Source organism: Rhamphochromis sp. 'chilingali' (assembly GCF_963969265.1).
Source record: "Rhamphochromis sp. 'chilingali' genome assembly, chromosome: 11".
Lineage (NCBI taxonomy): Eukaryota > Metazoa > Chordata > Actinopteri > Cichliformes > Cichlidae > Rhamphochromis > Rhamphochromis sp. 'chilingali'.
Window position 1 is genome coordinate 32,909,692 of NC_137938.1, and position 27,547 is coordinate 32,937,238.

A 27,547-nucleotide genomic window follows, 5' to 3' on the forward strand; every position below is an offset into this window, starting at 1 on the left:
TGGTAAATGTTGCTAGTTCATCCTAATCTTATTCTGTTCTAACATTTATTCCGATCAGCCACAACAATGAAACTGCTGACAGGCGAAGTGAATAACATCGATCATCTTGTTACAATGCAATGTTCTGCTGCGAAGCCTTGGGTCCTGAGATTTATGTGGATGTTACTTTGACGTATACCACCCATATAAAGATTGTTGCACACCAAACTGCAACCTCCAGGGATGAAAAATTAAGCCAATTAATTAACTGTAGTTCCTTGGGAGGCCACTTGAGGCTATCTCATAAAGAGGTTCAATGCTTGTAGACTGCACTGTTTAAATGCCAAACTTTAAAGCAATTAAAACATTTTTAGATGCATCCATTCTCTGCCACTTATCCTTCTCAGGGGGGGCTGGAACCTATCCCAGCTGTCTTGGGGTGAGAGGCAGGGTACAGCCTGGACAGGTTGCCAGTCTGTCTCAGGGCTAACACATAGACAAAGACAACCATTCGCACTCATATTCACACCTCCATTCACACCTATGGGCAATTTAGAGCTTCCAATTAACGTACCCCCACTAACTGCATGTCCTTGGACTGTGGGAGAAAGCTGAAGTACTCGGAGAGAACCCACATGCAAACTGCACACAGAAAGGCAGGTTTGAACTCAGGTGGAATTGAACTCAGGACTCTATGGATAGGTCTTGATGCATGCTCATTCATCCAGGTAAGTAAATCTCCAAAAGTTGATTTTGTTCATCTGGACGTAGCGTTTTTAGTGGGAGAAACATTTAACTACTCATCCAAGTGACTTCTTCAGTCCCAGCGGACTGCAAGTTTCCCCAATCTTATAAACAGGGAGGAACGCTGTTTTGAGCGTGGAGTCAAGGAGGCCATTTACGTGAAAAGGGAAAGACCATCTTTGAATTGAGGAGGGGGCCTAAGGGTACATCTTTCGCCATCATACAGTGATGTGATTGCAGCCATTGCCCAGCTCTCTGTGAATGGTTCTCATGGCCATTGATCAGTGGTTGTTGATCAATGGTCATGAGAATTTTCATAATTATGATGAAGGAACTGACCTCCCAGCCCTTTGTTCCTTCAGTGGTGCTGGTTTCAGTCATTATGCAAATGTACCGTTTATAAGATTGGGGAAACCTGCAGTCAGCTGAGACTGAAGAAGTCACTTGGTTGAGTGACTAAACGTCTCTCCCACTGAAAACGCTACGTCCAGATGAACAGAATCAACTTTTGGAGACTCTATGGATAGCTTTCACCTTCCAACAACTCTACTGAGGCGGATATTTTTAGTAACTCCATCCATCCATAAACAGCAGTATTGTTTCTTGGTGGTGAAATCGCTGAACTAGATTTCGCCACCATATTTGTGCTGTTTGTGCCTCCTAGGTAGTTTTAGGTTGAATTTTAATTAAACAATTAAGACACAAAGCTTACTGTGTGATATAGCCTGTCCAAGCAGTCTGGGATTTGAAAGAGAAATTCTAGTGTTTTATCAGTTTGTTACTTGTCTGCCTTTCTGCATCTGTTTTTTTTTTTTTTTTTACTGCTGAATGCAATTTGCAAGCTTCTAGCATTAGATGATATGTTAGCACCCCCCCCCCCCCCCCCCCCCCCTTTGCACAAAAATGGTTAAAAAAAAAAGACAAAAAACACAACTATGGACAAAAACTAGAGTTAAGGATTGAAATTGTTGAATCCCAAACTAGTCCATCTTTTGTGTTGTGGAGTGACACTCTGTTGCTCCAGCACTGTCGCCCAATGAGAAGGACCTGCAGAACACAAACAACAGCCCAATTTGCTGACTGGGCTCCAAACATCAGAGTTTGTGGTTCAGTAGATCAGAGTTCTGTTGGCAGCTTAAAGGAGCCTGGTTGCTGCATATTTCTGTTGTCACTTTTTTGTCTTTTGTTGTTGTCTTCTATGCTGCTGTATTAATGAGTGGTGTCCTTTTCTTATTACATGAAGAAGATAGAAGTTATTAGAATTTGATTGCTCCTGTAATTGTATTCTATCAGTCTATATAGACCTAGTACTTCCTTATGTAACATGCAGTGATGCTCTGATCTACAGTGAGACTGTGAATTATAAAACCACGCTGGATTTCAGATTATTTTTTGTTACCAAATTGCTATTTAAAGGATTGATTCATTGATTGGAATATAAAAAATGCCTTTAGAAATTTGCAGGGGAAAACCAAAAGGGAGAATTAAAGCGTATTCTATTAAAGTAAATCACATCTGTCATTTTTCCCCCCATCTATGCCTAACCTAATTTCGTCAACATTCAAATGTGCATAAACTCAGCCTGGAAAGTTGAGAATACGGCAAAACATGAGGCAGTCCTCCTAAGCGATTTGATCCTGCACCAGAGTGTCTGGGTTTTTTTTGGGGGGGGGGGGTTTGCCTGGGGCTATTATTAGATTGCATATGCACCCCGTTATTTATCCCAGGCTTGATCACATGGTAGTGATCACTGAGGGATCATAGAGTTTCAAGTGTTGGTGTTATCCATGTGATGGTGGTAGCCTCAAGGGGAGTAAAGGAGACCGGATAATGGAGGTCACTTTGTTTTACTTAGTCTAAGATGTTATGGCCTTGAGCAAGACATTTCAAAGAAAAAAAATGTTGCTGTTGAGTTTACGCTATAAGAAATCACCAATCTATGATAAACATTTGCCTGAAGTTTATTACCATTAATATCAATAATATTATTATTGTATAATTATCACTCAAGCAGCTTGTACTTGATTGATTGTCAGGTTGTTGGGGGCTCTTCAAGTATATTTTACATCAGCTTAGCATCCCCTCTAAGTCATTATGGAAGGTGCCCAATAACAATAGTGTCTATGTTCAAGTTTTTTTTAATTTCTGGTAAAATCCAGTCTAATAAGGACAAATACTCTCATTCTTCATGAGCTCGCTCACCGTTGAGGATTCTTGGCCCGAATAAGACAATTTGGTGTCCTACCCCTGCGAATGTGCTGAATAATCAGTTTTCAAGTTGGAACTTCAGCTGATGACAACCAACATTTGATTGATATTCAAGGAGAGTGCAATAATTGTACGTTTAAAGCAGATGTCTTGACATTTTTGAAACTATTCTCCTGACTATTGCATCTCACTGCCGCAGTTTTTTACGATATGTGACAGAATAATTGAAAGGAATAAATCTCCATTTAAGTTGCTGTCAGCAGTATGGTTATGGAAATCGACTAAAGTTTAGCTGCTCATAGAGATGACACAGTAACCTGAACCATTGTATCTGGATTATGCTACCCTAATTGAGGAAAATAAACCCCAGAGGTCCATAAGATTTACAACTCAATTAGAGTCATTATATCCTCAGACAGGATTGTGTATCAACCAACCTCTGTTTACTCTAAGCAGACGCTCATGCTTCCTCGAACTTCCCCAAACATAGCCCTAAACAAATAAGCCTATTGAGCTGCAACATGTTTAAACTACTGCTTGAACAATGTCCTGTAATTGCTCCAAAATGGGGCGTAATTGCTATTCTTTATTGGCAGTTGTTTTCTGATTGGGTGCGGTGGTCTTTGTTTTGATAGGTGCACTTCAGCAGGACTGATGAGCTCCCTGTCAGCGAGAGAGCACCCACGGCAATCACGGAGTTGGCCTCAACAGCCAAGCACAGAAATATTCTCATCTATGGCATCCAGCTTAAACAGTCAAAGGTAAGAGTGTTGTCTTTTCTCCATCTTCTCCATTCCTTCCTTTTATTTCTTTTTAAAGTGAACTTAAGAGTTATTGAGAAATGCACAACTAAGAAAGGCCAAATTTAAAGCAGTGGAAAAGTAATTTTTAACTGTGTAGTTCCAATGTCTTGTCTGACTTTTTGTCTTTCAGGTAATGTTGCTGTCTTATATCAGCCATCTGTACATTTTAGGATGCACACACATCCTCATTTGCATTGGAATAAATGTGCCCAGTAGTGCGACTAAGAGGATGGATAGAAACTTTAAATCCTCTGTTATATGAGTTGTTTTTTGAACTGAATGACAGGGATGAAAAATATGCAGAGGTGCTTTAGGTCCAAAGCACTGTGCAGTTCGAATGAAGTACATGTAGGCCAAGTCACAACAGTTAACCTGATGTGGGGATCCTATGTAAGGCCCTCCAAATGTGTACTGGAGTCATTAGGATGGATGTGACTGTCAGACTTGATCTGAAATCCATATCTGACTTCTTACTTATTGCAGGATTATATAAGGAGAAATTATTCTTCCCCCACAGTGAGAAATATCAAGATTCATGCTACTAAAGCCATCAAATCAAATCACTGTTTTTGGGCCAGATGTGTAAAGCAAACCTAAGACAATATAAATGAATATTCATGGCGTTATTGGCCTTAAATATGACATTCGTTGTGATTCATGTTCCTGACAAATTGGCAGCTGCATCACTTCACAAATAAATGGTAAAAACCTCTTTGCCTCAGGCAAGAGGATGTTTGAGCATGTCGGGTTTGTTCACATTGGTGAGAGGAAAAAGAAGAAGAAGAAAAATGTGATGGGTGAGCTGGTTTTGTTCGTGGTCAGTGAGATGGTATGTCGCATCAGGTCTTGACACTGCACTGTTGTTTAATTAAAAAGAGATGTTTTGTTTTCTCGGTAGTGAGGCATGCAAAATGTCGCTGCCCCACATGTGAGATTGATTCTACTATCGGATGTTGGATATCATGGTTTTCCTGAGAATTGCGAAGAGTAAAGTTGTTAATTAGTCATCCTGTTTAACTCCTTAGAGAGAAAAGAGGAAAGGGAAAGGGAGTGACAGAGATAATGCGCATTTCGCCATGATAAAGTTCTTATCGTTATGAGATAGTGGAACAACAGAATACAACCTCCTATAAATCACTGATAGCTTTTTGTTATAATGAGGATAATTCTTCCCAGATGTCCTTATTCATACTTGCGGCGATGCCTGCCAACACACGCTCCATCAGCCGTACACCTTATATGAATATTGCTTTTATACCTAAGTTTGCTGCATGTCTTTGACTGAAAGCAGACACCACTATTAACATTGCTGTTAATTTGATTTTAATATTAGTGAAAGATTCATTAGCTCCACGTGGATTATTAGTCTTTAAATAAACAGAGCCATTAAAAAAGAAGCTGGGGTGGCATGAATTCACATGAGTGAACATGTAACTATTGTTAGTATCTTTGCCATGATTTTCAGAAGTTTGTCATCCAGAGAATTATGATGTCTACAGTTTGGTCGCATGAAGACGAACATGTTGTGTTTTCCCCATGACAACATGGTCTGGATTGCATTTTCTGTTCCTTGCAAAGAAAGGTCAAGTTTTCCTGTTTGGATTTCTCAGAATGTCTTTGTAAGGGAAGCCAGTGCAGACTGCAAACATTTAGTTATGCCTCTGTCTACAGCTTTATACATATATCTTCCCTGTGACACTTGATAGCTTGCTCTCTATTATTAAACATAGTTAGTGTGCATTTTTTGCTTTTTATGACTCTGTGTATGTGTAGAAATTTCACCACTACCATGCAATTTCTAAAGAGTTCCCTCCATTCTGTACAAAACAACTCAGTGGTCTAAATTCTATCTCGCTAAGAGAATGCCTGGCTGTCCTGGATCCTAAGATTGGATGGAGGTTATCTTGCTTATTAAACTATTGCCAGTAACCAATAATCAGCTTATTGCAAGTAGGGCTGATGTGCTGATTAAATGTCCAAAGTAAATCACATAAGGACCCAAAAGACTTGTCTCGTCCTTTATTATCTTTAAGATGAACAAAATTAGTATTTCTTCAGCCACTGTCCAAATTGTTATTTTTACACATCCGTATTGATTTCAACCCAAAATTTCACAATTGGTGCTTTCCTGTGCAGTATTATGAGGTCATGTTGTACAAATCAGATACACAATCTGTCACAATTTGAACTATGACTACTGTTAATGTGTGTAACAGTAATGATGAAGGATTATACTCCTGTATTATCAGCACTGAGGTGTTCCTGGAGAAGATGGATAGCTGCTCTAGGGGACAGCAAATCAACCAGAATAAATTATTGTGTAAAAAAAAATCATATATACACGGAGGGGAAAAAACTACAAAACTGCTGATGCTTTTTTGCTGACCTGTTGTTTTAAGGTTTGGGCTCATTTTGGTGTCTAAAAACCACTAATTTACTTCATTTTAATTTTGCCTCCTTGTTGTCTTACTGAAAGAAGATCAGCACAAGGGGTGTGTTCAGTCTAAAACTACAGCCAGGAGTAGGTTAGCTTAGCTTACCTAATAGTAGAAATATGACTAAACTCTAAAGCTCAAAGTGCAAAGTCTAAGTTCATAGGTCAACACGTTTCTTTATTCTATGCAAAAATTTGAGTTTTACTTACTTGATAATTAGCCAGGCTAATACTGCAATTAGTAAGGCAAGGCAAGGCAAGGCAAATTTATTTGTATAGCACAATTCAACAACAAGGTGATTCAAAGTGCTTTACAGAGACATTAGAAACAAAAACAAATAAAAAGCATGATTTAAAATTGATTAAAACAAGCAAACAAACAAACTAACTAAACACACACATTTCACACCTGTTCGCGCGATCTGAACCCTTATCGTAAGGGGAGCTACCAGTCCTTCTGTGGACGAGCTACTTTCTATTTTAAATTCCCTGAATTTAAAATACTCTCTAGACCCAGTCTAGACCCAGCTGGGGAGCTACCCAGAGCTCTAAACCCACTTAACAAACAAACAAACAAACAAACAAACAAACAAACAAACAAACAAACAAACAAAACAGTATATAAAATCAAAACAGATAAAATCAGAAATAGATAAGATCAGTAGTTAATGTAAGTTTGGAAATTTAAGCTTAACAAACAAACAAAACAGTATATAAAATCAAAACAGATAAAATCAGAAATAGATAAGATCAGTAGTTAGTGTAAGTTTTGAAATTTAAGCTTAAAAGTGTGGATTTGGTGCTTTATTCAAATGCAGCTGAGAATAGGTGAGTCTTCAGCCTGGATTTAAATAAACTGAGTGTTTCAGCTGATCTGAGGCTTTCTGGGAGTTTGTTCCAGATATAAGGAGCATAAAAGCTGAATGCAGCTTCTCCGTGTCTGGTTCTGACTCTGGGAACTGATAAAAGACCGGATCCAGATGACCTGAGGGATCTGGAAGGTTCATACTGGGTCAGGAGGTCACTGATGTATTTTGGTCCTAAACCATTCAGAGCTTTATAGGCCAGCATCAGAACTTTAAAGTCTATCCTCTGACGGACAGGCAGCCAGTGTAAAGACCTCAGAGCTGGACTGATGTGGTCCACTTTTTTGGTCTTAGTGAGGACTCGAGCAGCAGAGTTCTGAATGAGCTGTAGTTGTCTGACTGATTTTTTAGGTAGACCTGTAAAGATGCTGTTACAGTAATCAAGCCTACTAAAAATGAATGCATGGACTAGTTTTTCCAGGTCCTGTTGAGACATCAGATCTTTTATCCTCGAAATATTTTTGAGGTGATAGTAAGCTGATTTTGTTATTGTCTTAATGTGTTTTTCTAAGTTTAGGTCTGCATCCATCACTACACCCAAATTTCTCGCCTGGTTTGTGGTTTTTAGATGTATGGATTGAAGTTCTTTGGTGACCTGTAATCGTTTTTCTTTGGCGCCAAAGACTATTACTTCAGTTTTGTTTTTGTTTAGTTGGAGAAAATTGTGGCGCAACCAGTCATTAATTTCCTCAATGCATTATCATTGAGTATCAAAAAAATCCTTTAAAGTAAACAATCTGTAAGGACATAGTGTTAAAACACTAATGCTGGTTTTGAAAATTAAAAATAATAATGAAAATATCAAGGATTCATTATAGAAAAACTGAACAGGTACATTATGAGAATGTGTTTAGTTATAATTTCTCTTCAGTGGAGTTTAACCTTTAGGATGTTACTACAAAGTAACGTGGTGCTGTATACTGCTGACCAGAATACTGTTCTGTGAGAAATGTGAATATTAGAGCCACATTCCAGTGAAAATATTTATATAAACACTTTACAAAAAACGTAACAACGCTTTATAAATTTAAGATGTTGTAGCTTTATTCTCAATTTGCCATCAATAGTAAAAACATGTGTAGCATCACCACAGTGTCTATTTTCCAATTTTTTACACGCATCATTGTTAATCGTCCATAAATTTTGGGTGCCTTTTGTTCCTCCCTAAATGATTTCATCCTTTACTCTGACATGACTGCTCGTTGTCAACTGCACACAAGTGAAAAGCACAACTGGGGAGTGCATTTGAGTGTCCCTCACTTCTCATTATGCATCGCACTGAGGAATTATTGGACGCACCCGCTGCTTTGGAAAAGAAAAGCTGTTTGGCTAATTGAATTTTAACCTTCTGACAGCTAAAATGCATGAGCACATGGAATTGTGCTCGTCCCAGTGAGGTTGGAAAACTGATCCACCTCATTGACCTTCGGTGATGTCTTTTTGGATAAAAAGTGTGTTTTTCTTAAATGAGGCCCGATTGTGGTTTTACTTTATAACACCCAGCCGCTGAAGCACAATGCATCCAGCAGCACGTTGCCATGCATGGTACTTCGCTTTGTCAACAGGAGAGAGTGAAATGGAGTCTTTGGGCAATGAACAGCACTCTCTCTGAAAGGATCAAAGAGCTTCTCTAGAGCTCTTTTCCGTTTGTGCTGTTGCCTCTTTGAAGATGCCCACAAGCCAAACATCAGGTGCAACAATGTGTGAAAACCTCAAACCGATCTGAAGACGTTGGCTGAGAATGCGAAGACACCGGATCCTCATAAACTAACACGATGTTGTGAAAACGGTGACGGTATATGCTATCGGTGTCTGCTGTGTTGATAGGAAGTGTCATTGGATCCTTTCTCGCACAGGGTCCTGGTGACTTGTCATTTGTTGAAAAGGGAGTTGTCTCAGTGATATATGGGTGTTGTAATCCCTGCAGTGAGAGCCCTGATGTTTACCCAACCCCATATTTCCTCCTCCTCAAAGAGCCCGAACCGGGAACCCTAAACCTGAGAAGAGATTAGCCGGCCAGGAAGAAAAGAGAGGGAGAGAAAGGAGAAGAGGGAGGGGAGGGAAGAGGAAAAGAAGAGGACTCTATAGGCCTATTCTCCTCTACCTGTTCAGATCTGGGTCTGAAAGGCAGACAGGTGAAACCGTACACGACCAAGTGAAAATCTTGCTGTGACGCCCGTGGAGTTGTACTCCTGCTGAAGTCGGGGGGAGATTAGGGAAGGCTGCTGTCTCTGTGTTTTCAGCTCACTCCTGACTATTTCACATCCTAAATCCAACAGTTATTCTGTGCCGAATAAAAGAATGGTTTTTCATGGCGATGCAGAGCATTGGATAAAAGGAAACAAGTTCAGTGAACTGGATATCTCTACTAACCACATATCACAAAATCTTTGCGTTCTTAAATGATTTTTTAAAGAAAAAATCATTTAAGAATGACTGCCGGTAAATTCCGCCAGAGCCACTGCCGCCCCTCAGATAAATCTGAGGGGCGGCAGTGGCTCTGGTATCAAGCCAAAGCGTTTAGGAACTATTATGATTGATGATCGATGCAAACAAGGGTATTTATGCTTGTCAAAAAAATGAAGTAAATGTAGCCAGGAATGTGCAGGGTTGTTTTACTACACAAACGTTCCTACTTTCGCCCATTAGTAACAGTGTCTAAGTTTTTTTTTTTTTAAGGTTTTAAAGATAAAATTGTTTTCTAAAAATCCTGCTATGCTAGATGCCATAATACTACCCAGGACTAATTGACTTGATGAAAAGTTAAGAGATCAGTAAATCACAATATATACCAAATTTTATTATAACTACTTTGGTTCTTACTGGTACTTTTTAGTACAAATACCAGCCTAATAGTAGTCCTACTGAAATAACTGGATGGCAACTACAGCTGATGTTTAAAAAAAGAAGAAGCAAGTGGATCACCAGACATTAGAAACAAACAAGTGAAGCTCTTTTCGTGACATCTCTGTGTTTGCCTGCTGTTAGGGTCAAGAGAAATCAAGGATGGTTGCTGTCTCCGCTCACTGCTAACCTTTCTGTTAGATGTGACTGGTGTCTGGTGTTAATTTTTCTGTTGGAACGTTAATAAATGTATTCAATTATAACCTACGATTGCATGCAGTAGTCTCCTCTGATATTTTAGTCCAGTTGAAAATAAGAGATAAATTGTGAGTTAAAATAATAAACACTAAGTAACATCATATAACTTAATCCAAACAGTGCAGAAAACAACACAGATAAGAAATGACGTGGCATTACACAAATCTGTTTATTGTTACCAAAATGTTTCTGAGACACATTTGGCAGGTCTTTCAGTGGGTTCAGAGAGTAAAAGTTCAGTATCCACCCTGCCCCTTCACATAATTTTTCCCCTGTTGTTGTCTAAGTACTTGTCTTTCTTCTGACAATTATGTCGTTTTTACTTTAAGATCCTTCTGGAAAAGTGGATGAGAGCACTTGGCTCCCTCAGTTGAATCCTGACATCTCCATAAAGACAGAAGCCTGGGATCACTCCCCTCTTAGTAATGTATTTGTAGAGTTAGGGTCGAGCCATTCACTGCCTTGACATGTGCAGAATATCAAGCTTGATCTTCCACGCTGAGTGCTCCAGATGTGTGTTGGTATGTGTGAAACTTGACCGCTGGAGTTTGGCTCAAAGAATTAGACATACCAAAGCGGTGTTTACTCAGCTTTGATTTCATAGATTAAAAAGACCAGCAGCGTTGTGTTTGGGTTGATGTGTCTTGAATCAGGGAGAATCTTGCAGACAATTGGAAAATGACATTCCAAGAGGGAATATATTTGAAACAGAGAGTTTATTCTTATGGAAGATCGGTTTAAGCCAGTTCTTCACAATGAGTTTGTAAACATTCAGTCACGCAGAGAAAGAGCCGAACATACATGTATATTTGTTTTGCCACTTGGTTTTTAGGCCTTTCTGACCACCCACGGTAGTCCTGGTTTCAGTTTACCTCCAGTTATGTGGTGGGGAAGTGCAGCTCTGCTGAAATTATGCTTTCAGTTAACGGACCTCATCAAGGTTTGTTTTTGTGCCACTCACCTTCTTACTCTACTCGTGCTTTTATTTGCAGAGACCTTGGCACACGTGCTTGCGTGGCTGTTTATGGTTGAAAATAGCTGTAGAACAGCACGTAACAAGTTCAGACCAAAAAAAGTAGAGCAGAAAGCCCCAAGAGGTTGGTAAAAATGTGGCCGTCCTCATCAGTCCTTATGGAAAATTAGAAACGAGGATTAAAATCCATATTGCTTTCCTCCGAAAAATAAAAAATACTTTTTCTCATGTAAACTGATATCGATATGTATCCCAATATAAATCAAATCACTATTTCTGTTAACCCTAAAGGTTCCCCTTTAAACCTAATTTGATATATAAACATAAGGTTAATTTTTTTCCTGTCAGAAGTTAAATATGATAAATATACTGCAACATTGTACAACTTATGTTTATATTGCTAAGACCTTTGCATGATAATTATGTTATTGTTTTATTGCCTAGCTCTGTGTGCACCCATGAAGTCAATTGATGCAGTTTTCTTGGTGCTAGCACTGAACCCACTCACCAAAATACGGCCACTTCTGGCTACAAAGCCTCAAGATGACAGTGGCCATTTGAAGCATCAAAATGCAAATCCACAAACTATGATGTTATGTCTCTGGATCTGCAGCCATCCTCTATATACAGTCTATGTGCCCAACCGACGATTTTCCACAGCTGACATGTTGAATTTGCCTGGTTAAAACTGCAAAATGAGTTTTTCCAAGAGTTTTCTCACGAAGCCTTGTGTAAAAACATTTTTCTTAACAGTTTCTTGTAGCAATTCTGTTCACTCTTCATCTCTCAAACCACATGGGTAGCATCCCCCTGTTGTTTAGTCTGCAGCACACTGGTATTTTGACAGGAGTATAAAAACATTGTGTTGCACCTATGTTTGCATGTTTAGCATTAGCGATGGAAGTGAGGGCACCGAGTCTTGGCCAGGATGCTGCTGAAAACCCAGGTAGTAATAAATGTCTTGTTTTCTAAAATCTGCCTGCACCTGCAGCTGACCTCAGATGACCTGCGATATGGAGTGTATTTAGCCTCCCTGGGTTTCTGTAAGTGATACAATGTGATCAGTAAATGAGGCTTCTGTGGCGAGTGTGTGTGCGCTTGTTCTTCTCTCTCAGCGCACGGAGGATTTGGTATGTCCCAGTTCATAACTCCCCACCCATGCCTTCATGCATTCATACCTCCTCAACTAAAGATCCATTGTTCTTGCACACTGTTTTGAGGTCTGTCTTTCGGTGAGTTCAATTCAAACAAAGTCATCTCTCACCAGAGCTTGTTCAAAAAGTTCTCACTGAAGGGCTCCGGTGGAAATACAGACCACCTCAGTGTCCCATTCTTAGCAGAGTTTTCCTTTTCTCTGGAGGGTACACAGAAGGAGAAGTCGCACATGGAACATGACTAACAAACTGCTTTGTTTGCCCGACGGATGCCCCTAGACAGGATATTTTGGAAACCCTTGTTGAAAGAGCTTTTCCAGTGTACCGTGAAAAGGTTGTGTGGCAGCAGTTGTTCTCTCAATGTGATCTCAAAAGGCAGTTATCAGGACAAAAGTTCTTTTTTTTAACCTGTCAGCTCTTTTGGACTTTTGGAAAGTCTGAGGAAGCCTCACAAAAGTAGGGCGGGATACAGACTTATTCTTTTTCCTACATTATAGTCCCTTTCAGATGAAGTGAGGCAGAATGGGAATGATGGGAATATCTAAAATACAGACATTCAGGCAGCAACACTAAATACCTCAGCAAAATTCAATAAAAACACACTCCCTAGAGACGCTTCATCTCTGAGAAGTACGAAATAATACTTATGTCACTGTCATCTCTGTCAGCTTTAGGTCCCAGTCTCTTAGCTTGGATACAGACGGCTTTTAAATTTATGGCTGAACTTTCAGTGTAAGCCTGATATATACTCTGAAAGTTGTTTAGACCTGAAGCTCAGCAGTAAATATTAGCACTGTTTGGATCTAAATCTAATATTTGGATGTATGTGTGTGAGCGTTTTCTTTCTTCTCTGTCTCCTGTCACTTTAATCCAAGTGCCTGACTGAAGTTTGGCAGTTATTGGTCATCTTTTATTCATTCCATCTCAGTAGATTGAAGATAGAGCCTCTGTTCGTTTGTCCCATAATGTGCTGCGGTCAGTATCCCCGTCATTATCATATCTGGAAAGTATGTTTACTGATATGAAATACTTTTATTTTTAGTTTTATTTCCTTTCTTCTTATCTCCTGTCGTTGCATATTTTGTTTTTGTCTTTCAGTTAGATTTACTATCTTTTCTCCAAGCAGCAAAACTGAACATTAGCTTTCACATAAAACTGCACGTCTTGGTACAGATCACAATTATATACATTTCCTTTCCTTGCTCTTTCTTCTATCACTTCCATGTATTATTTCTAACTTCCTGTAGAGCACAAATTTACCATGGATCTGAAATGTTATGTGCAAGAAAATAAATTAATCTTCATAATTGATTTATGTTGTTTTTTTAAGCACAGAATGCAAAAACGATGCCAGGACTTTTAATACTCTCTGTTGTGGGTTATGTTGATCAAACAAAGGGAGTAGTTTAAAGGGAAGAAAAAAAGTATGACGTGTAGCCTAAAACTACACTAAAACTACATTTTAATACTGATGCCTGGACTAAAAGTACTCTTAATGCTCCAGCTAGAGCTGAATATAAGTTTACCATTTTGGCAAAACGTTTCAGTTTTCTTCCTGCTTTGTGCACATTCCCATTACATTTCTTTTCTTGAACTGCTCTGTAATCTTCATGCAAATTCTGTAACACAGTTCTTCACTATTACTGTTTTAACTGTTTTAATATTCTCATCTACATCTACTTTTTTTAATCCCAATAACCCACCAGTCTATTGGCTCAATGTGTCGCTAATTATATGCTGCTAAACAAATCCACTAAACCAATCCACAGAAACTTTTGTCAAATTATATCCGAAAAGAAATCCCAAAGTTTCCAAAATTAACTTGACACCAAAGAATAAAAAATAAGATAAAATGTATTGTACTGGTGTATTGCTTGGTGCTGCTTTCAGTAGAGGGAGTTAGTCATTCTGCCACAGCTCCTGATTACATCAATGAATCTCTACAGGACATTGGTGGTGTAACATTCAGGGCTCTAATCAGACTGACCAGTAATTGAACCTGTTATCCCCCTCTCCTTTCTCAGTTTAGCCCCTAGCTACTGCCTGTCTTCAATGATACACGGAGAGGAGGGAGAGCAAGAGGACCACAATACCCACTCAGGGACGAGCTGTCAGAAGCCCTGAAACACTATCCTCTCTGTGTTAAAAGCACTGGGTGTTTTTAGCAGTATTATATCACTGGGATTCAGTAAGGCAGGTCGTTTGGGAAGAGTTTTCCTGAGAAATGACTTCTATTAAAGAGCATTGCTCACCGAGGCTCACATTAGGTGATGGTTTTGACTTTTAAGACTCCCAGAGTGGAGAACGCTGTCTGGCCACAATGCCAGTAATGATACTGCCCTCAAGTGGATCCTACAGCCGTTTGTACTACAGCACTTTTATGTCACAGAGAAAAATGCAGAGACAGTAAAATATTAGGATGATGAAAAGAGGTGATAAAAACTCTCCTGATGTTCTTGGCCACTTTAGCTATGGTAGCTAGTGTGACTCTAACAACTCTTTCCAGTTCTCTTAGCTTGGGGTCAGTGCCAAGCCTTTCCATAAGCTGTTTTTATATTAGGACCTGGTTCTTGGCATTTTATAAAGGGAATATGAGTGGACCAGAGGGCCCAGGTTCTCATGAGAATGACAGAGATGTGCAAATTATCACAGCTAAAAGCCCTAATTGCCTGAAACCTTTCTGCATCAAAGCTGGCCCTTCTTGTGTGGCAGAAGTGCCGCTGCGTGCTCTTTAAGATGGAAAGGTTGATTGCATCAGTGGCATTTAGAAGTAGAGAGTTTGAGGATCGCTTATTGTGTGGTCCACTGATGCTCTCCTCCCCCATTCTTCCCCATGTATTTCAAAGACCTGTCACCTCACGACTTGTCAAAATCTTTCCTTCAAACAGTAAGCAAAAATAGAAGCTAATGATTGAAGTTCCATTCTGTAAACTTGCGGTTGCCGTGTGGAATAACAGGCCTGTTGCATGTGTTGCATTTGTACACATGGGAATGATTGGGAACATTTTCCCTTTAGTTACTGCACCGTCATAGGATTATACAGTAGATCGCATTGTTTATGTGTCAAAACAAAGCTGTAACTTAATTTTCTAATGGGCCTGCTTGCCGCAGCTGAAATCCGCGTTTTTGTAGCACAAGCCTAAAAATTAAAAGAAAACCCTTAAGCTCTCCACAACTCTCTCCAGCTGTGGTTTGTATCCAGTGGTATTTTCCCCTTGATACCAGTTCATATATTGTTTTCTCTCTGTTCTAAAATATAAAATCTGTGAAGAAAAACTACATGAATGCCATTTTGGCCACCGAGAGATTGGACGTGTCACTAATGGATGTAGCAGACAGTGTTGGGGGGGAAAAGTGTTTCAAAATGTAAATGTGTTGCTTTCCTATTTAATATGACATACACTAGCGATCGTCCTTCCACTAATGTGAATAAATGATGATACTTTTGGCTTTAAGTGAGGATTTGTGGCAGTTAATCATTATGAAGTGGAAAGTGAGGTTCCCTCACGAATAATAATAATAAAGTGAATCTCGTAAAATCCAGCCCTTTTAAAATAAAATAAAATACCCTCCTGCTGTCTGCACTTAGACTTTGGCACATGTGGATTTTCTGCCTTTGGAACATCTGATGATTAATTCCACATTGTAAACAGGTGAGGAGTGCCTATTAGCTCATAAAGGACCATCAATCAAACTAATTTGCTTGTGGGTTTCATCTCACGGGGGCTCAGTTATGCTTTGGCTTGAGGTTTCATCTCATGTCAGTCCAAATGCCCACTCCCAGTCTGTTTATCTCAGCTCTGCCACAGTGAGAAAAATTCAGCTTCGAGTTAACTGGTTTATTCATCTACATACGACTGGAGAGGCCGGGTCTGAAACAGTGGAAAACCATCTCAGTCAACGCTGGAGGACATGGGTTCTGATGATGATGAAGATCTGGAGACATGCAAATCCTCCAGGATCACATTCCACCTCCTAGTGTGTGTGTATGTGGGCGCATGCATAGGCTCATGCACACTAAAGTGTCTATGCGGTCTGTGCATGTGTTCAGTCTTCTGTAGGCATCTGTCCCAACACATGTAATCCCTCTCATGGATGTTTGCGTGCCCATAACAATGAGCCAGTGAGCTGCTTTATTCATCCTGTATGGTCCACAGTGGAAAGAGGAGACACGAGCTGTGGCACCCCCGCCAGCGGCAGCTAAACAGACATACCAGCTCTTGTATGTCAAGAAAATCTACTTGCTGGAGTAAACTGCGGCTCTTCCATCAGTTTGCAAGTTCCTCACACTTAAGTCATATATAGATTTCAGCCTGAAAGCAGTTTAATATGCAAATGTCTCTGAGGGCTTGGAGTTTGTTGTTGTAGTAAGTAATTCTACCCTTTTTCTTATGCCTTTTCCTCAACCGCATTTGAAGCCTGAGTGGCAGTTGTGACTACTTAAAGCTGTGCCACGAGTCAGTGAAGAGCTAAAGTCGTATTTGTGTTCCACTGTGCAAGAAAACTACTGGATTTAATAATGATGTTTTATGAAGCGTGATTCATATTTCAAAGGCTGCATATCTGGAGTGGAAATAATTCAGCACTGGGTCTTAGGCAGGCTTAAAACTTTGATCCTCCTTGGTGATCTTGACTTGATTTTTTTCTGTGTGTTTTTGTGTTCAAATTAAAATGTTTGGGTTTTTTTTTGCTTGTCTATTAGAAGACAGACTTCTATAATTGAGTGATTAGTTGTGGTTTAATAGCCGTAGCTGTCTTCCATTTGCAAAGAGACACCCGGCATTCTTGCTACTTTCCCAGGGTCCTCGTCCCGTACACTTGGGTGGTAATCAGCTGATAATCGTGCTCATCACATTTATCATACCCACAGTATTTCAGATCATCCAAACACATGTAGCATTTCAAAAACCTTCCGTGTGAACATGTAATTGGTTTTAGATAACAACTGAAGGAATGCTTTCATCTAATAAACAATGAAAAGACGCAATCACATTTACCAAAACTTTCGGTTTCTCGCACTGATGAACCAGTGCATATTCCTTAGTCTATATGAGTAACTTTGTGCTATCAGCCACATTCTGTTGACTGCTTACAGATGTACTGCCCAATCTCCTCGTTTCATTGTACCATTGATTAAACCACAGAAGAATGGCTTGGGTACACGATAAAGAAAAATGGCACCCTTGATCTTATTCCTCAGAAAAATCAAAAGGCATACTAAGAAGCGGTGGCATATGACAGAATGGCTCTGGAGCCCATTCATCATATTTTAATTCCATATATTATTTATTTATTTTCTTCCATTTCACCTATGTTACTTTAATCAATGAAGCTAAAATTGGTGATCTGTACTCCAATACCTCAGTTCCCCCTTCAGTTTCTTGGTGTGGAAAATCAATGTCATCTGATTCCTCCTCCTGCTGGTTCTGATTATTGAGGAGTTCTCTAGGAGCTCTGGATCCCAGGTTTTCTTGCTCCCTTTAACCACGGTCAGGCCCAATTCCACGCTCATCGCTCTCACACCTCGTTGCACTCCCATCCAGGCCCTGCACAAGCTGGCTAGTGGAGCTAGGCTTTAAGGTCAAGAAAGGACAGAGTGACAGAAAGCTTATTTTCTGCTCCAGATGCGTTAAACTGCCGACACCAATCTGTAATACTAAATGTATTTAGAAGCCAGGTCCAAATATGTGCTAAACAGGATGTTCCAGATCACAAATCACAGATGATTTGTCATTTTAGCAGGATATATTTTTAATATATTTTTATTTTCCTCTATGTGGGTGTTAGAAAATTAAAAGCTTTGTGAAAAGCCCTCCTAAATGTTTTTATTCCTTTCTAAGAAACCCTTCATTTTGAGAGTTGGCTGATGAAAGCGGCTGCAGACCCAGGAGAATAGCTGTCAGCCTGGTTGGTGTTATTTTGCTGAAATACTGCAAGTCTGATTCAAATCTGTTGTAAGGGATAATTTGCCATTACTAAAACCTGGATTCTGCATTGTAGGTTTGACCATTCTTTTTGTCTGACAGTATTGCACTTTGATAGGTTTGTTTTTGGATCTTAAACAAGACAAGCGAAAGTGGGAATAATGATAAAGACTTCCTGAACAAAGCATGGTGGGTTTCTAAGTGACAATATGTTGAGTGGATTATATAGCTTTTGGTGGTATGTCTTCCACCGCAAACATTGCAAATATGTGCAATGTTTTGGAAAGCTTTACAGACAGTAACTAAAGGTTGAAGGGCTGAGCTAGTGATTACTTATTATAACAAGGGTTGCATACCTCTGTCAAGGCAGAAAATTCCCTCTGCACTATGCATGAGTTGAGTACCAGGATTAAGAAGAACATCTGGACCCAGTATAGTCTCTGATATTTTCTTGGGAACATCCAGGCGATATCTCACAATGTCTTCTTATTGCAATCTCTGTGAGTTCGATGTGCCCACTTCAGGCCAAAAACAAATTTACTGCCACAGCTGGAGGAGTTTAAGTATCACCGGGTCTTGTTCATGAGTGAGAGGAAAGTGAAGCAGGAGATCGACTGATGGATTGGTGCAGTGTCAGCAATGATGTGGACTCTGTAGCGGTGAAGAAAGACCTGAGCACGAACGCAAAACAGTCGATTCATTGGTTGAGCTCTGCTCCTACACTCACCTCGCGGTAGTGTCAGAAAGAATACGATTGTGGATACAAGCATTGGAAATTAGCCTCCTCCTATGGGTGTCTGGGCTCAGAGATGGGATGAGGAGCTGGCCATTTGGGACTCAGAGCTTCCTGGGCACCTCCGAGTATTTGAGATGTTCCAGTCGTGTCCTTTCCAGGAAGAGGACCTGAGACACCCCCAGGATATGCTTTCAGCTGGCTCAGAAGTGCCTTTGTGTCCCCCTAAATGTGCTGGAGGAGGTGGCCGGAAAGCGGAAGGTCTGGATGTCTCTGCTTAGACTGCTGCCCCTAAACCCAGATAAGCAGTGATAGATGGATCTGATATGTATTTGAGAGGTATAGAGATGGTCAGAATCAATTGCACAGATAATAGGGTGCCAAGTGAGGAACTGTGATACTGCACAAGGAAGTCACAGTAAGACAGTGGTGAAGTGTGCAGTAGGAGTGACAGATGGGTTTAAAGTGGGAGTAGGATTCGATCAGGGATCTGCTCTGAGCTCCTTTGCGATGGTGATGGACAGGTGAACAGTTGAGGACAGGTAGGAGTTTCTGTGGACTATGATGTTCATAGACAACATTGTGATCTGAGCAGGTGGAAGAGAACATGGAGGGGTTTATTTATTTATTTATTTATTTAGGACAGTGCAGTTTAATGAACATAAATGTAAAAAAAAAAAAAATTACATGAATGTAAACATACCAGATTATAGCCAAGGGCTAATTTCCATCTGTTGTCCTTAAGCATAAAAATAGACATAATAATTCATAAAAATTCATCATTCATTCATAATAAAAACTCCATCACCAAACTTACACATACACACCATTCTGTTCCCAAATAAAACATTAAAACTATACAACTTATACATGATCACACACTTGATTTGTCCATAACCAGTTTTTAACCTTTGCCTTAAACAAATTGAATGTCGAGCATTCTCTAATGGGTTGAGGAAGACTGTTCCACAGATGGCCACCCTGGACAGAAAGGACGTTCTGCCCAAATGCTGTCCGTCTGTGGGGTATAAACAAGTCTCCTCGGATTGTAGCTCGAGTGGTCCTGTCTGAGCTTTCTTTATGCCTAATGAACTGCTTTAGTGGTGGTGGAGCAAGGGAGTGTAAGACTTTATATATTAAACTCACTCTTTTAAGTTTCACTAAGTTATTGAAGTTCAGTAATTTATGTTTTTTTAACACATGACAGTGGTGGTGGGAAGTCGGTTTTTTGTCAAGTAGTTTTAAACTTCTTTTATAAATGTTTTCAATAGTTTTAAGTCTTGTTGGACAAGCAAGTGACCAGGACGTCAAACAATAGTCCATATGAGAGATGATCATTGAGTAAAAATAAGTTTTTGCAACATTCATATTTAAATTATTACGTATATGATTAAAATTTCGATTATTTAATTTAAGTACCTGGGACACTTTATTTATGTGACTCTTGAAGGACAATGTTGGGTCTAGAATGACCCCAAGATATTTAAATTCTGGAGCTAATTCAAGCTCTACTCCATCCAGGAATATGTTTGACTGCTTCAAGTTTAAGGGGCGTTTTGAAAAATACATACCGACAGTTTTTGAGGTGTTCAACATTAGGCATGAGTCCTCCAGCCAGCTATGCATTAATGCTAAAGCAGCTGTAAGATCTTTTGCCACCTGCTAGACACTATTTGCTTGCGTATATATAACTGCATCATCTGCATACATTTGAGTAAATATATTTGGACAGACTTCAGGTAAGTTATTGATAAAAAGAGAGAACAATAAGGGCCCAAGAACAGATCCTTGAGGAACCCCTGTATCACAGTCTAAATATGGAGATTTAACCCCATCCAACACCACACACTGTTTCCTGTGTGAGAGATATGAGGCAAACCACTGAAGAGCCTGACTGGAGATATTAAACCGAGTCAATCTGGATAACAATATCTGATGGTTTACAGAGTCGAAAGCCTTCCTCAGATCTAAAAATACAGCTCCAACACAGGGACTCTTGTCCAGCAAGCTCTTCAAGTTCTCCACTAACATACACAGGGCAGTATCTGTGGAGTGATGTGCCCGAAAGCCAAACTGCAATGGATGTAATGAGGGTTGGGTGTTTTCTAGGTGAGCAGTGAGGAGTTTAACCACCCACTTCTCAGCTATTTTAGATACGACCGGGAGTATGCTTATGGGGCGATAATTAGCCATGTCAGTCTTCACACCTGCTTTGAAAATTGGTGTAACTGCAGCAATTTTCCAATCTGTTGGAACAATGGAGTGTTTGAAAGACATATTCAAAACATGAGTTGTTGGACGTACAAGAAAATCCATATGTTCCTTTAGGAAGTTTGTGTTAATACCATATACATCAAGTGCTTTTGATTGTTTTAAACCTGTAATTAGTTTAGCAACTTCAGTGTCTGAAATATGAGTGATGGTGAACAAATTTTGACCAACATCATTCACATTATCAGAGCATATGACTGAGTCAAAGCTCTGACTGATCTCCTTAACAGATGAAATAAAGAAAGTGTTTAAGTTACTGGCAATAGATAGAGGCTCTCTAACAATAGAGTTATTTACATAAAGTTCAATTGTGTTTTTACTTTTGTTTGAATGACGGCCAAGTAATTTATTTAAGTGTTGCCAGATAATTTTACCATTACCTTTGGCTCTTTCAATTATATTTATAAAAATTTTTGCTTTGGCCTGTCTCAAACTTCTTGTTACTTTATTCCGCATTGAAGTAAATCTCTGTCTATCCAGAGTTAGACCTGTTTTCAGGAACTGCTTTAGTAATTGATCTCTTGTTTTCATTAAATTCTTGCACTCTTTGTTTAACCAGGGCAAATTAGATGTTGTCTTTATTTTTTGTCGAGCTCTAATGGAGTATGTTGATATAACATCCTTGACAATGTCAGTGAAGTGACTGCTGCAGAATTGTGGATCATCACTACACAATAAAGGCTCCCAGTTAACTGATGCTAATGCTTCTGCTACATTTTGTCGCTGACTTCTTGGTATGAATTCATAAAAGGATCTCCTATTAGATGAACTTTGAAAGTCATTCTTAACCTGTGATTTTATAAGTTTTCTAGAAAATAATATAAAATTGTGGTCTGAAATACCAGTGATAAAATTATAAGATTTAATAATTCGCTCGGGCTTATTACTGAAAACCAGATCTATTTTAGTTTTAGAGTGTCTTGTTATTCTTGTGGGTTGTTCAATGTGTTGAGTAAAGTTCAAAGTCTCCATTATGTCCTTGAGTGTTTTTCTGTCCTTTTCACAGTCCCAGTTGACATTAAAATCTCCCATTACAATTATTTCATTAGACTTATTATTTATAGCATGATATTTAAGTAATATCTGTAGTTGTTCATAAAAAATATTCTTTGCTGAAGGAGGGCGATATAAACAGATCAACGTAAATGACATTTCTGGGGAAAGAGTGATTTTAACAGAAATATGTTCTATTTCGACATCTATTGGTGAACTAAGTAAAGAGCAATCCAGGTGTTTATTTTACATACACAAGCATTCCTCCTCCTCTTGTTCCAATTCTATCCCTTCTGAATACTGTGTACTCTGGAAAGACAACCGCAGACTCAGGAGAAGAACTTGTGAGCCAAGATTCAGAGATACCCAAAATAGAAATATTGGAATTGCTTAGAATATGTTCCAGTTGCTCATGCTTTGGTAACATACTGCGAATGTTAATGTGTCCACATAGAAGCCCCTTTGGTTTATTTTTAGTGTCCCAGATTACTTTAGCCTGATTAAATGTCTTGCAGATCTTTGTTCCTCTGTAAATTTTAATAGCAGGATTTCTTGTCCTTTTGTTGACAATACTATGAGCATTTAATGATGAGAAACCCTTTACCGGAGACTGTAGTTTGGGTACAGCAGGTGGGGGCCCAGGCAGCTGAGATGGGGGCCCAGGCAGCTGAGATGGGGGCCCAGGCAGCCGAGGTGGAGACCCAGACAGCCGAGGTGGAAGCCCAGGCAGCTGAAGTGTAGGCCCAGCTAGCCGAGGTGGAGGCCCAGGCAGCCGAGGTGGAGGCCCAGGCAGCCGAGGTGGAGGCCCAGGCAGCCGAGGTGGAGGCCCAGGCAGCCGAGGTGGAGGCCCAGTCAGCTGAAATGGAGGCCCAGGAAGCTGAAATGCAGGCCCAGGCAGCTGAGTTGGAGGCCCAGGCAGCTGAGGCGTAAGCCCTGGCAGCCGAGGTGGAGGCCCGAGCAACTGAGGTGAAAGCCCAGCTAGCTGAAATGGAGGCCCAGGCAGCTGAAATGGAGGCCCAGGCAGCTGAAATGGAGGCCCAGGCAGCTGAAATGGAGGCCCAGGCAGCTGAGGTGTAAGCCCAGGCAGCCGAGGTGGAGGCCCAGGCAGCTGAAGTGTAAGCCCTGGCAGCCGAGGTGTAAGCCCTGGCAGCTGAAGTGTAAGCCCTGGCAGCCGAGGTGTAAGCCCTGGCAGCCGAGGTGGAGGCCCGAGTAACTGAGGTGAAAGCCCAGCTAGCTGAAATGGAGGCCCAGGCAGCTGAAATGGAGGCCCAGGCAGCTGAGGTGTAAGCCCAGGCAGCCGAGGTGGAGGCCCAGGCAGCTGAAGTGTAAGCCCTGGCAGCCGAGGTGTAAGCCCTGGCAGCCGAGGTGGAGGCCCGAGTAACTGAGGTGAAAGCCCAGCTAGCTGAAATGGAGGCCCAGGAAGCTGAAATGGAGGCCCAGGCAGGCCTAGGCTAACTAGGCTAATTAGTTGTAGCCAGTCCAAATCACTGATGTTTGAATTAGGTCCAGGATTTAGTTCTATATCACCAGCCAAAAGTAGCATCAGAACAAGTTTCAGAATCTCCAGCGACAGTTGTGGTATATCTGATTGTTCATGTTTACCTGGGGGTGGTCTGGCATGACCAAAATCCAAGAATCTTGTGAACAAAAGATGTTGACTCCATTTGGCTGGGAAAGTGGTATAATTATCCAGCTTTCTTGGACATGTCGAACTCCACAGAAGATAAAAATGTATAAAAACAAAAAGACAAGTTGATGTCAAGATCCAGGGGTTTTTAGATGGTTTTTTAGGTGGGTTTTTTGGCAAACGCACAGGACCTGCCAAGCCGTGTGTCTGCACCCTAGCAGCCATCTTGTTCTTTGTTCAACTCATGGTAACATGGTGTATGTAGGTTGAAGGTATGCAATGGAGAGAAGAGGAACAAAAGTAGAAGCAAGACAAAGTACAGTTGGAAAGGTGAAGATGCAAGGAGAAGAGGTAGTCAAGGTAGAGGATGATGCATGGTTTATAGATGGTGGCAATAGTTAAAAAAATTCAAAAAAGCTTCATGCAAAGAAAAGAGGAAGACAACAGAGAAGATTAATGCAAAGCATTAGTGTGACAGGAGGTGACGCTTGAGATAATGTTGGTGAAACTAAGGCAGTGGCAGTCCCTAAAGTGAGGAGCTGAAAGATCTCATTACAGTCTAATTATCTGCTGGGAAACACTGGATCCTTTGGGGTCTTGACGTGTGCCTCCACCCCCAGCCTCAACAGTTCAGTGCTGATTTGTCAGCACGAGGGCGAGCTGCGCAATATGAAGGAGGTGGTTTTTAGCCATAAGCTGCAGGTGCTGTAGCAAACAAAAAACATGAATGTTTTTTGGTGTTTGAGTAGAAAACATTTTACTGCATTACAAAAATTTAATCTTTTCCAGACCTTTGCTTTTCTTTTTCTCTCTCTGTGTGTGCTGTTTTGTGTTCTGAGTATACTCTTTGCTGCGTGTTGTTGCACATTTGTCTTTAATGCTTAATGCTACATCAGCTACATCAAAAGCCATAATGAAGTCCACAGTTTCTATATGAAAAAGGGCAGGTTGAGCATGAAGCATAAATCTGTGTAAGGAAACAAGCCATGGTTTTAAAAAAGCGAAGCTCCTTGAACTCCATTCCCTTTGAAAAAATGGAAAACAGGTCACTCACTGACGTCATCAAGAAACTAAATCAAAGTAGGGAGTCAATGCAGCCTAAAAGGAATGAAATCAGGGGAGTGAGAACCATTTAAAGTGCATTGCGCAGGCGGTCTGCATAGAAAAAAGAAACAGATACAGACGAGAGGAATCACGAAAGCAAAACAACCACAACAGTGGAGCCCACCTTAAAGGGCCAAACTGGTCTCCTTTTGTCTGAACGTGTGGTTTACTGCAGATCTGTCCAATATCATGCACCATAAATATCAAAGGAGATCTTATCGGTTCACATTAAGAGAGCTTGACCACATTTCTGAAAAAAGAAACTGGTTTACTTCTGTTCCGTTCTGATCTTTTCGCCCTTTTTTGAAAATTGCTTTCGGCTGTTGATTGAACAAGCTGTGAAACTGACACGCTAGTCGAGAAAATCCACCACCAGAATTTGCGATTGTTAATATCAAATTAAAGTGGTGAATTCAGAATACCATGCACTTCATGCCGTGTTTAGATTTTTCTCTCGTTAGGGGAATTCTTGTGGAAAGCGTGCGTGTAAATTTTAAACATCGAATTTGTCACTCGTGTCTGTGTAGAGCAGAGCACAGCCAAGCCACTGATGTTACAAATCCAACTAACAGATCTGTTTCTTTCTTTTGTCATTACTGCAACTGGAACAACATGGGTGTGCTTGAACATTGTTTCCAACTGTTTTGAATTGGCTGCTAATGCTCACTGGATGCTTCTGGCTGAAGTTTTGAGGTTACAAACCCTGTGATGACTTAAACACACTCATGTCTCCTGAGAAGAGACATAAAAGTGAACAAATGGTTATTTGAACTGTTATGTTGGGACTTTATTCACACTAGCAGTGTGTTGTTGTCTTGTTTTAATTGAATGTTCTTTAAAAAATGACCTCACTGTCTTTTGTTTTTCTCCTCCTGTTGTCTCTCTGGCACCAAGCACTGGGAGAGGTCAGCGTCGCGGGTCGCCGAGATCGCGTCAGCCTTAATTCGGGAGAGGAGCCCTGCCCTGGTGGGACAGCTTCTGCAGGCATGAAGGAATCAGCACAACTGGAAACCACGCTGTGACTCATGAACACTCCTGGGATGAGATCGTCTGAGACTTTTCTTTGTAACCTTGAATCAATTACTGTAAGGTTAAATGTGTAAATGTATAGATCATCAAGAAGCAGACTGAAAAAGAGACTTTTTTCTCTGTTGTTGGCCTGTTTATCTGTGTGTGCGTGTGTGCATGTGTATATAAAAAAAAAAACTGTTGTGGTTCATCATAGTAAAAAAGAACCATGTCATCAGTTGGCTTATTTTTTATTTTTCAGAGTTTGTGTTCCCCAGACAAACAGTGTCGCTCTGTCGCACTGATGATTAAGATATGTGGCGCTTTGGCTGCAGATGATTCTTGTTGTCGGATCAGTTCAGTTCTGGTTTTTAATTGCTTTAAGAGTTATTTTGCTGCGGTTGTCACAGATATGCAATAACAGGCCACATCGCTTTGAATTATTACTGTGGAAATGTGAACTGCAGCGCGTATGCCAAAAAAGCTGGGTGTCAAATTCGCTGCCTTTACCACTGGATGAAGCTTTTTATGACTGAAACATGAACACGGAGCTGCTAATATTTTTGTACTTGAATAAAACAATGAATATGTCAAATCTGTGTTGTTCTGTGAGTCTTTCTTGAACATAAGTCATTCAAAGATGTCAGGAAAAAAAATAACATTTGAGAGTAGATATTACTAATACTGTTTTCAGAGAAACTTGATTGGTAATTGAAGTCCGTGAAGTCTGCCTGCGACCACATGCATCAGTGACGCCCTCCGGTGAAGCCGCTTAGTGCAGAAGAAGCTCGTGTTTCCTTCAGTGAGCCAACTCTGGTGAGCTGGTGGAATCCCATGTTCTTCTTGGAGAGACTTTGGAATAATTAGCATTCATTAAAAGTATGTTATTATTATGCAGTGCAGCTTTGTTCTGGAGCTTCCCTGCTCTTCCATGGATATATACAGAAAACTGACAGCAGGGAATAAAGAACAGAGTAGATATCAATGACAGCAGATTGGTATTTCTTTATATTTAACCTTTCATCATCTAAGTATCATACAGGCTGCCTGGATGTATTGTTTTACTGGCTGTAAAATAAAAAATAAAAAAGATCTTACAGGATCCTTTGGATTTTCTCTTTAGCTCAAAATGGTTGAAAAGTTAAGGTAATGTTAATACTGTAGCTGGTAAAATCTTTATGTCTTGATTTCTGTGTTCAGACAGATTGCTTTGTGCATCTGTGAAGGTCCTCTTCTCTCCAAAGCCATTCAATTTGAATTTTGTCTCTTGGACAGAACAGTAATAGAGTCACAGCCTCTTAAGATGTACTGGGATCCCTATCTTGGGGGTTTGTTTGTGCTGCAGTGTTCATGCTGGGCTTCTGTCCTGAAACACCATAAAAATGTTCCCTGACTTTGCTCCATTTTCATTCCATCTTTGCTTTGTTCTTAAATCCATTTGAAATCATACCTTAACAAGATTAACCAGAAACACCGGCCTTTATAGTGAACAGCTTCAGCATTAAAACCACCTGTGGCCCCACCTCACAGCCCTTGTAATAGGTCAGATTTGTTAGGCCATGGACTCCAAATCCTCAGAAGATGACTTTTGATATGAAGCAACAAAAAGTAACCACCAGATCCT

General features: G+C 40.3%; 1 protein-coding gene across 2 annotated transcripts in view; it reads left to right on the forward strand.

Annotated features, from left to right (window-relative positions):
* The window catches only part of crppa (CDP-L-ribitol pyrophosphorylase A), a 65,673-nt gene extending 39,155 nt beyond the window's left edge, over nucleotides 1-26,518 (forward strand). For both annotated transcript variants that reach the window (XM_080896702.1, XM_080896703.1), the window contains 2 exons: nucleotides 3,567-3,692; nucleotides 25,810-26,518. In XM_080896702.1, coding sequence (XP_080752828.1) covers nucleotides 3,567-3,692; nucleotides 25,810-25,905 — 222 coding nt within the window. In that variant the 3' untranslated portion in view covers nucleotides 25,906-26,518. The remainder of the gene's footprint in view (nucleotides 1-3,566; nucleotides 3,693-25,809) is intronic.
* The last annotated feature ends 1,029 nt before the right edge of the window (nucleotides 26,519-27,547 follow it).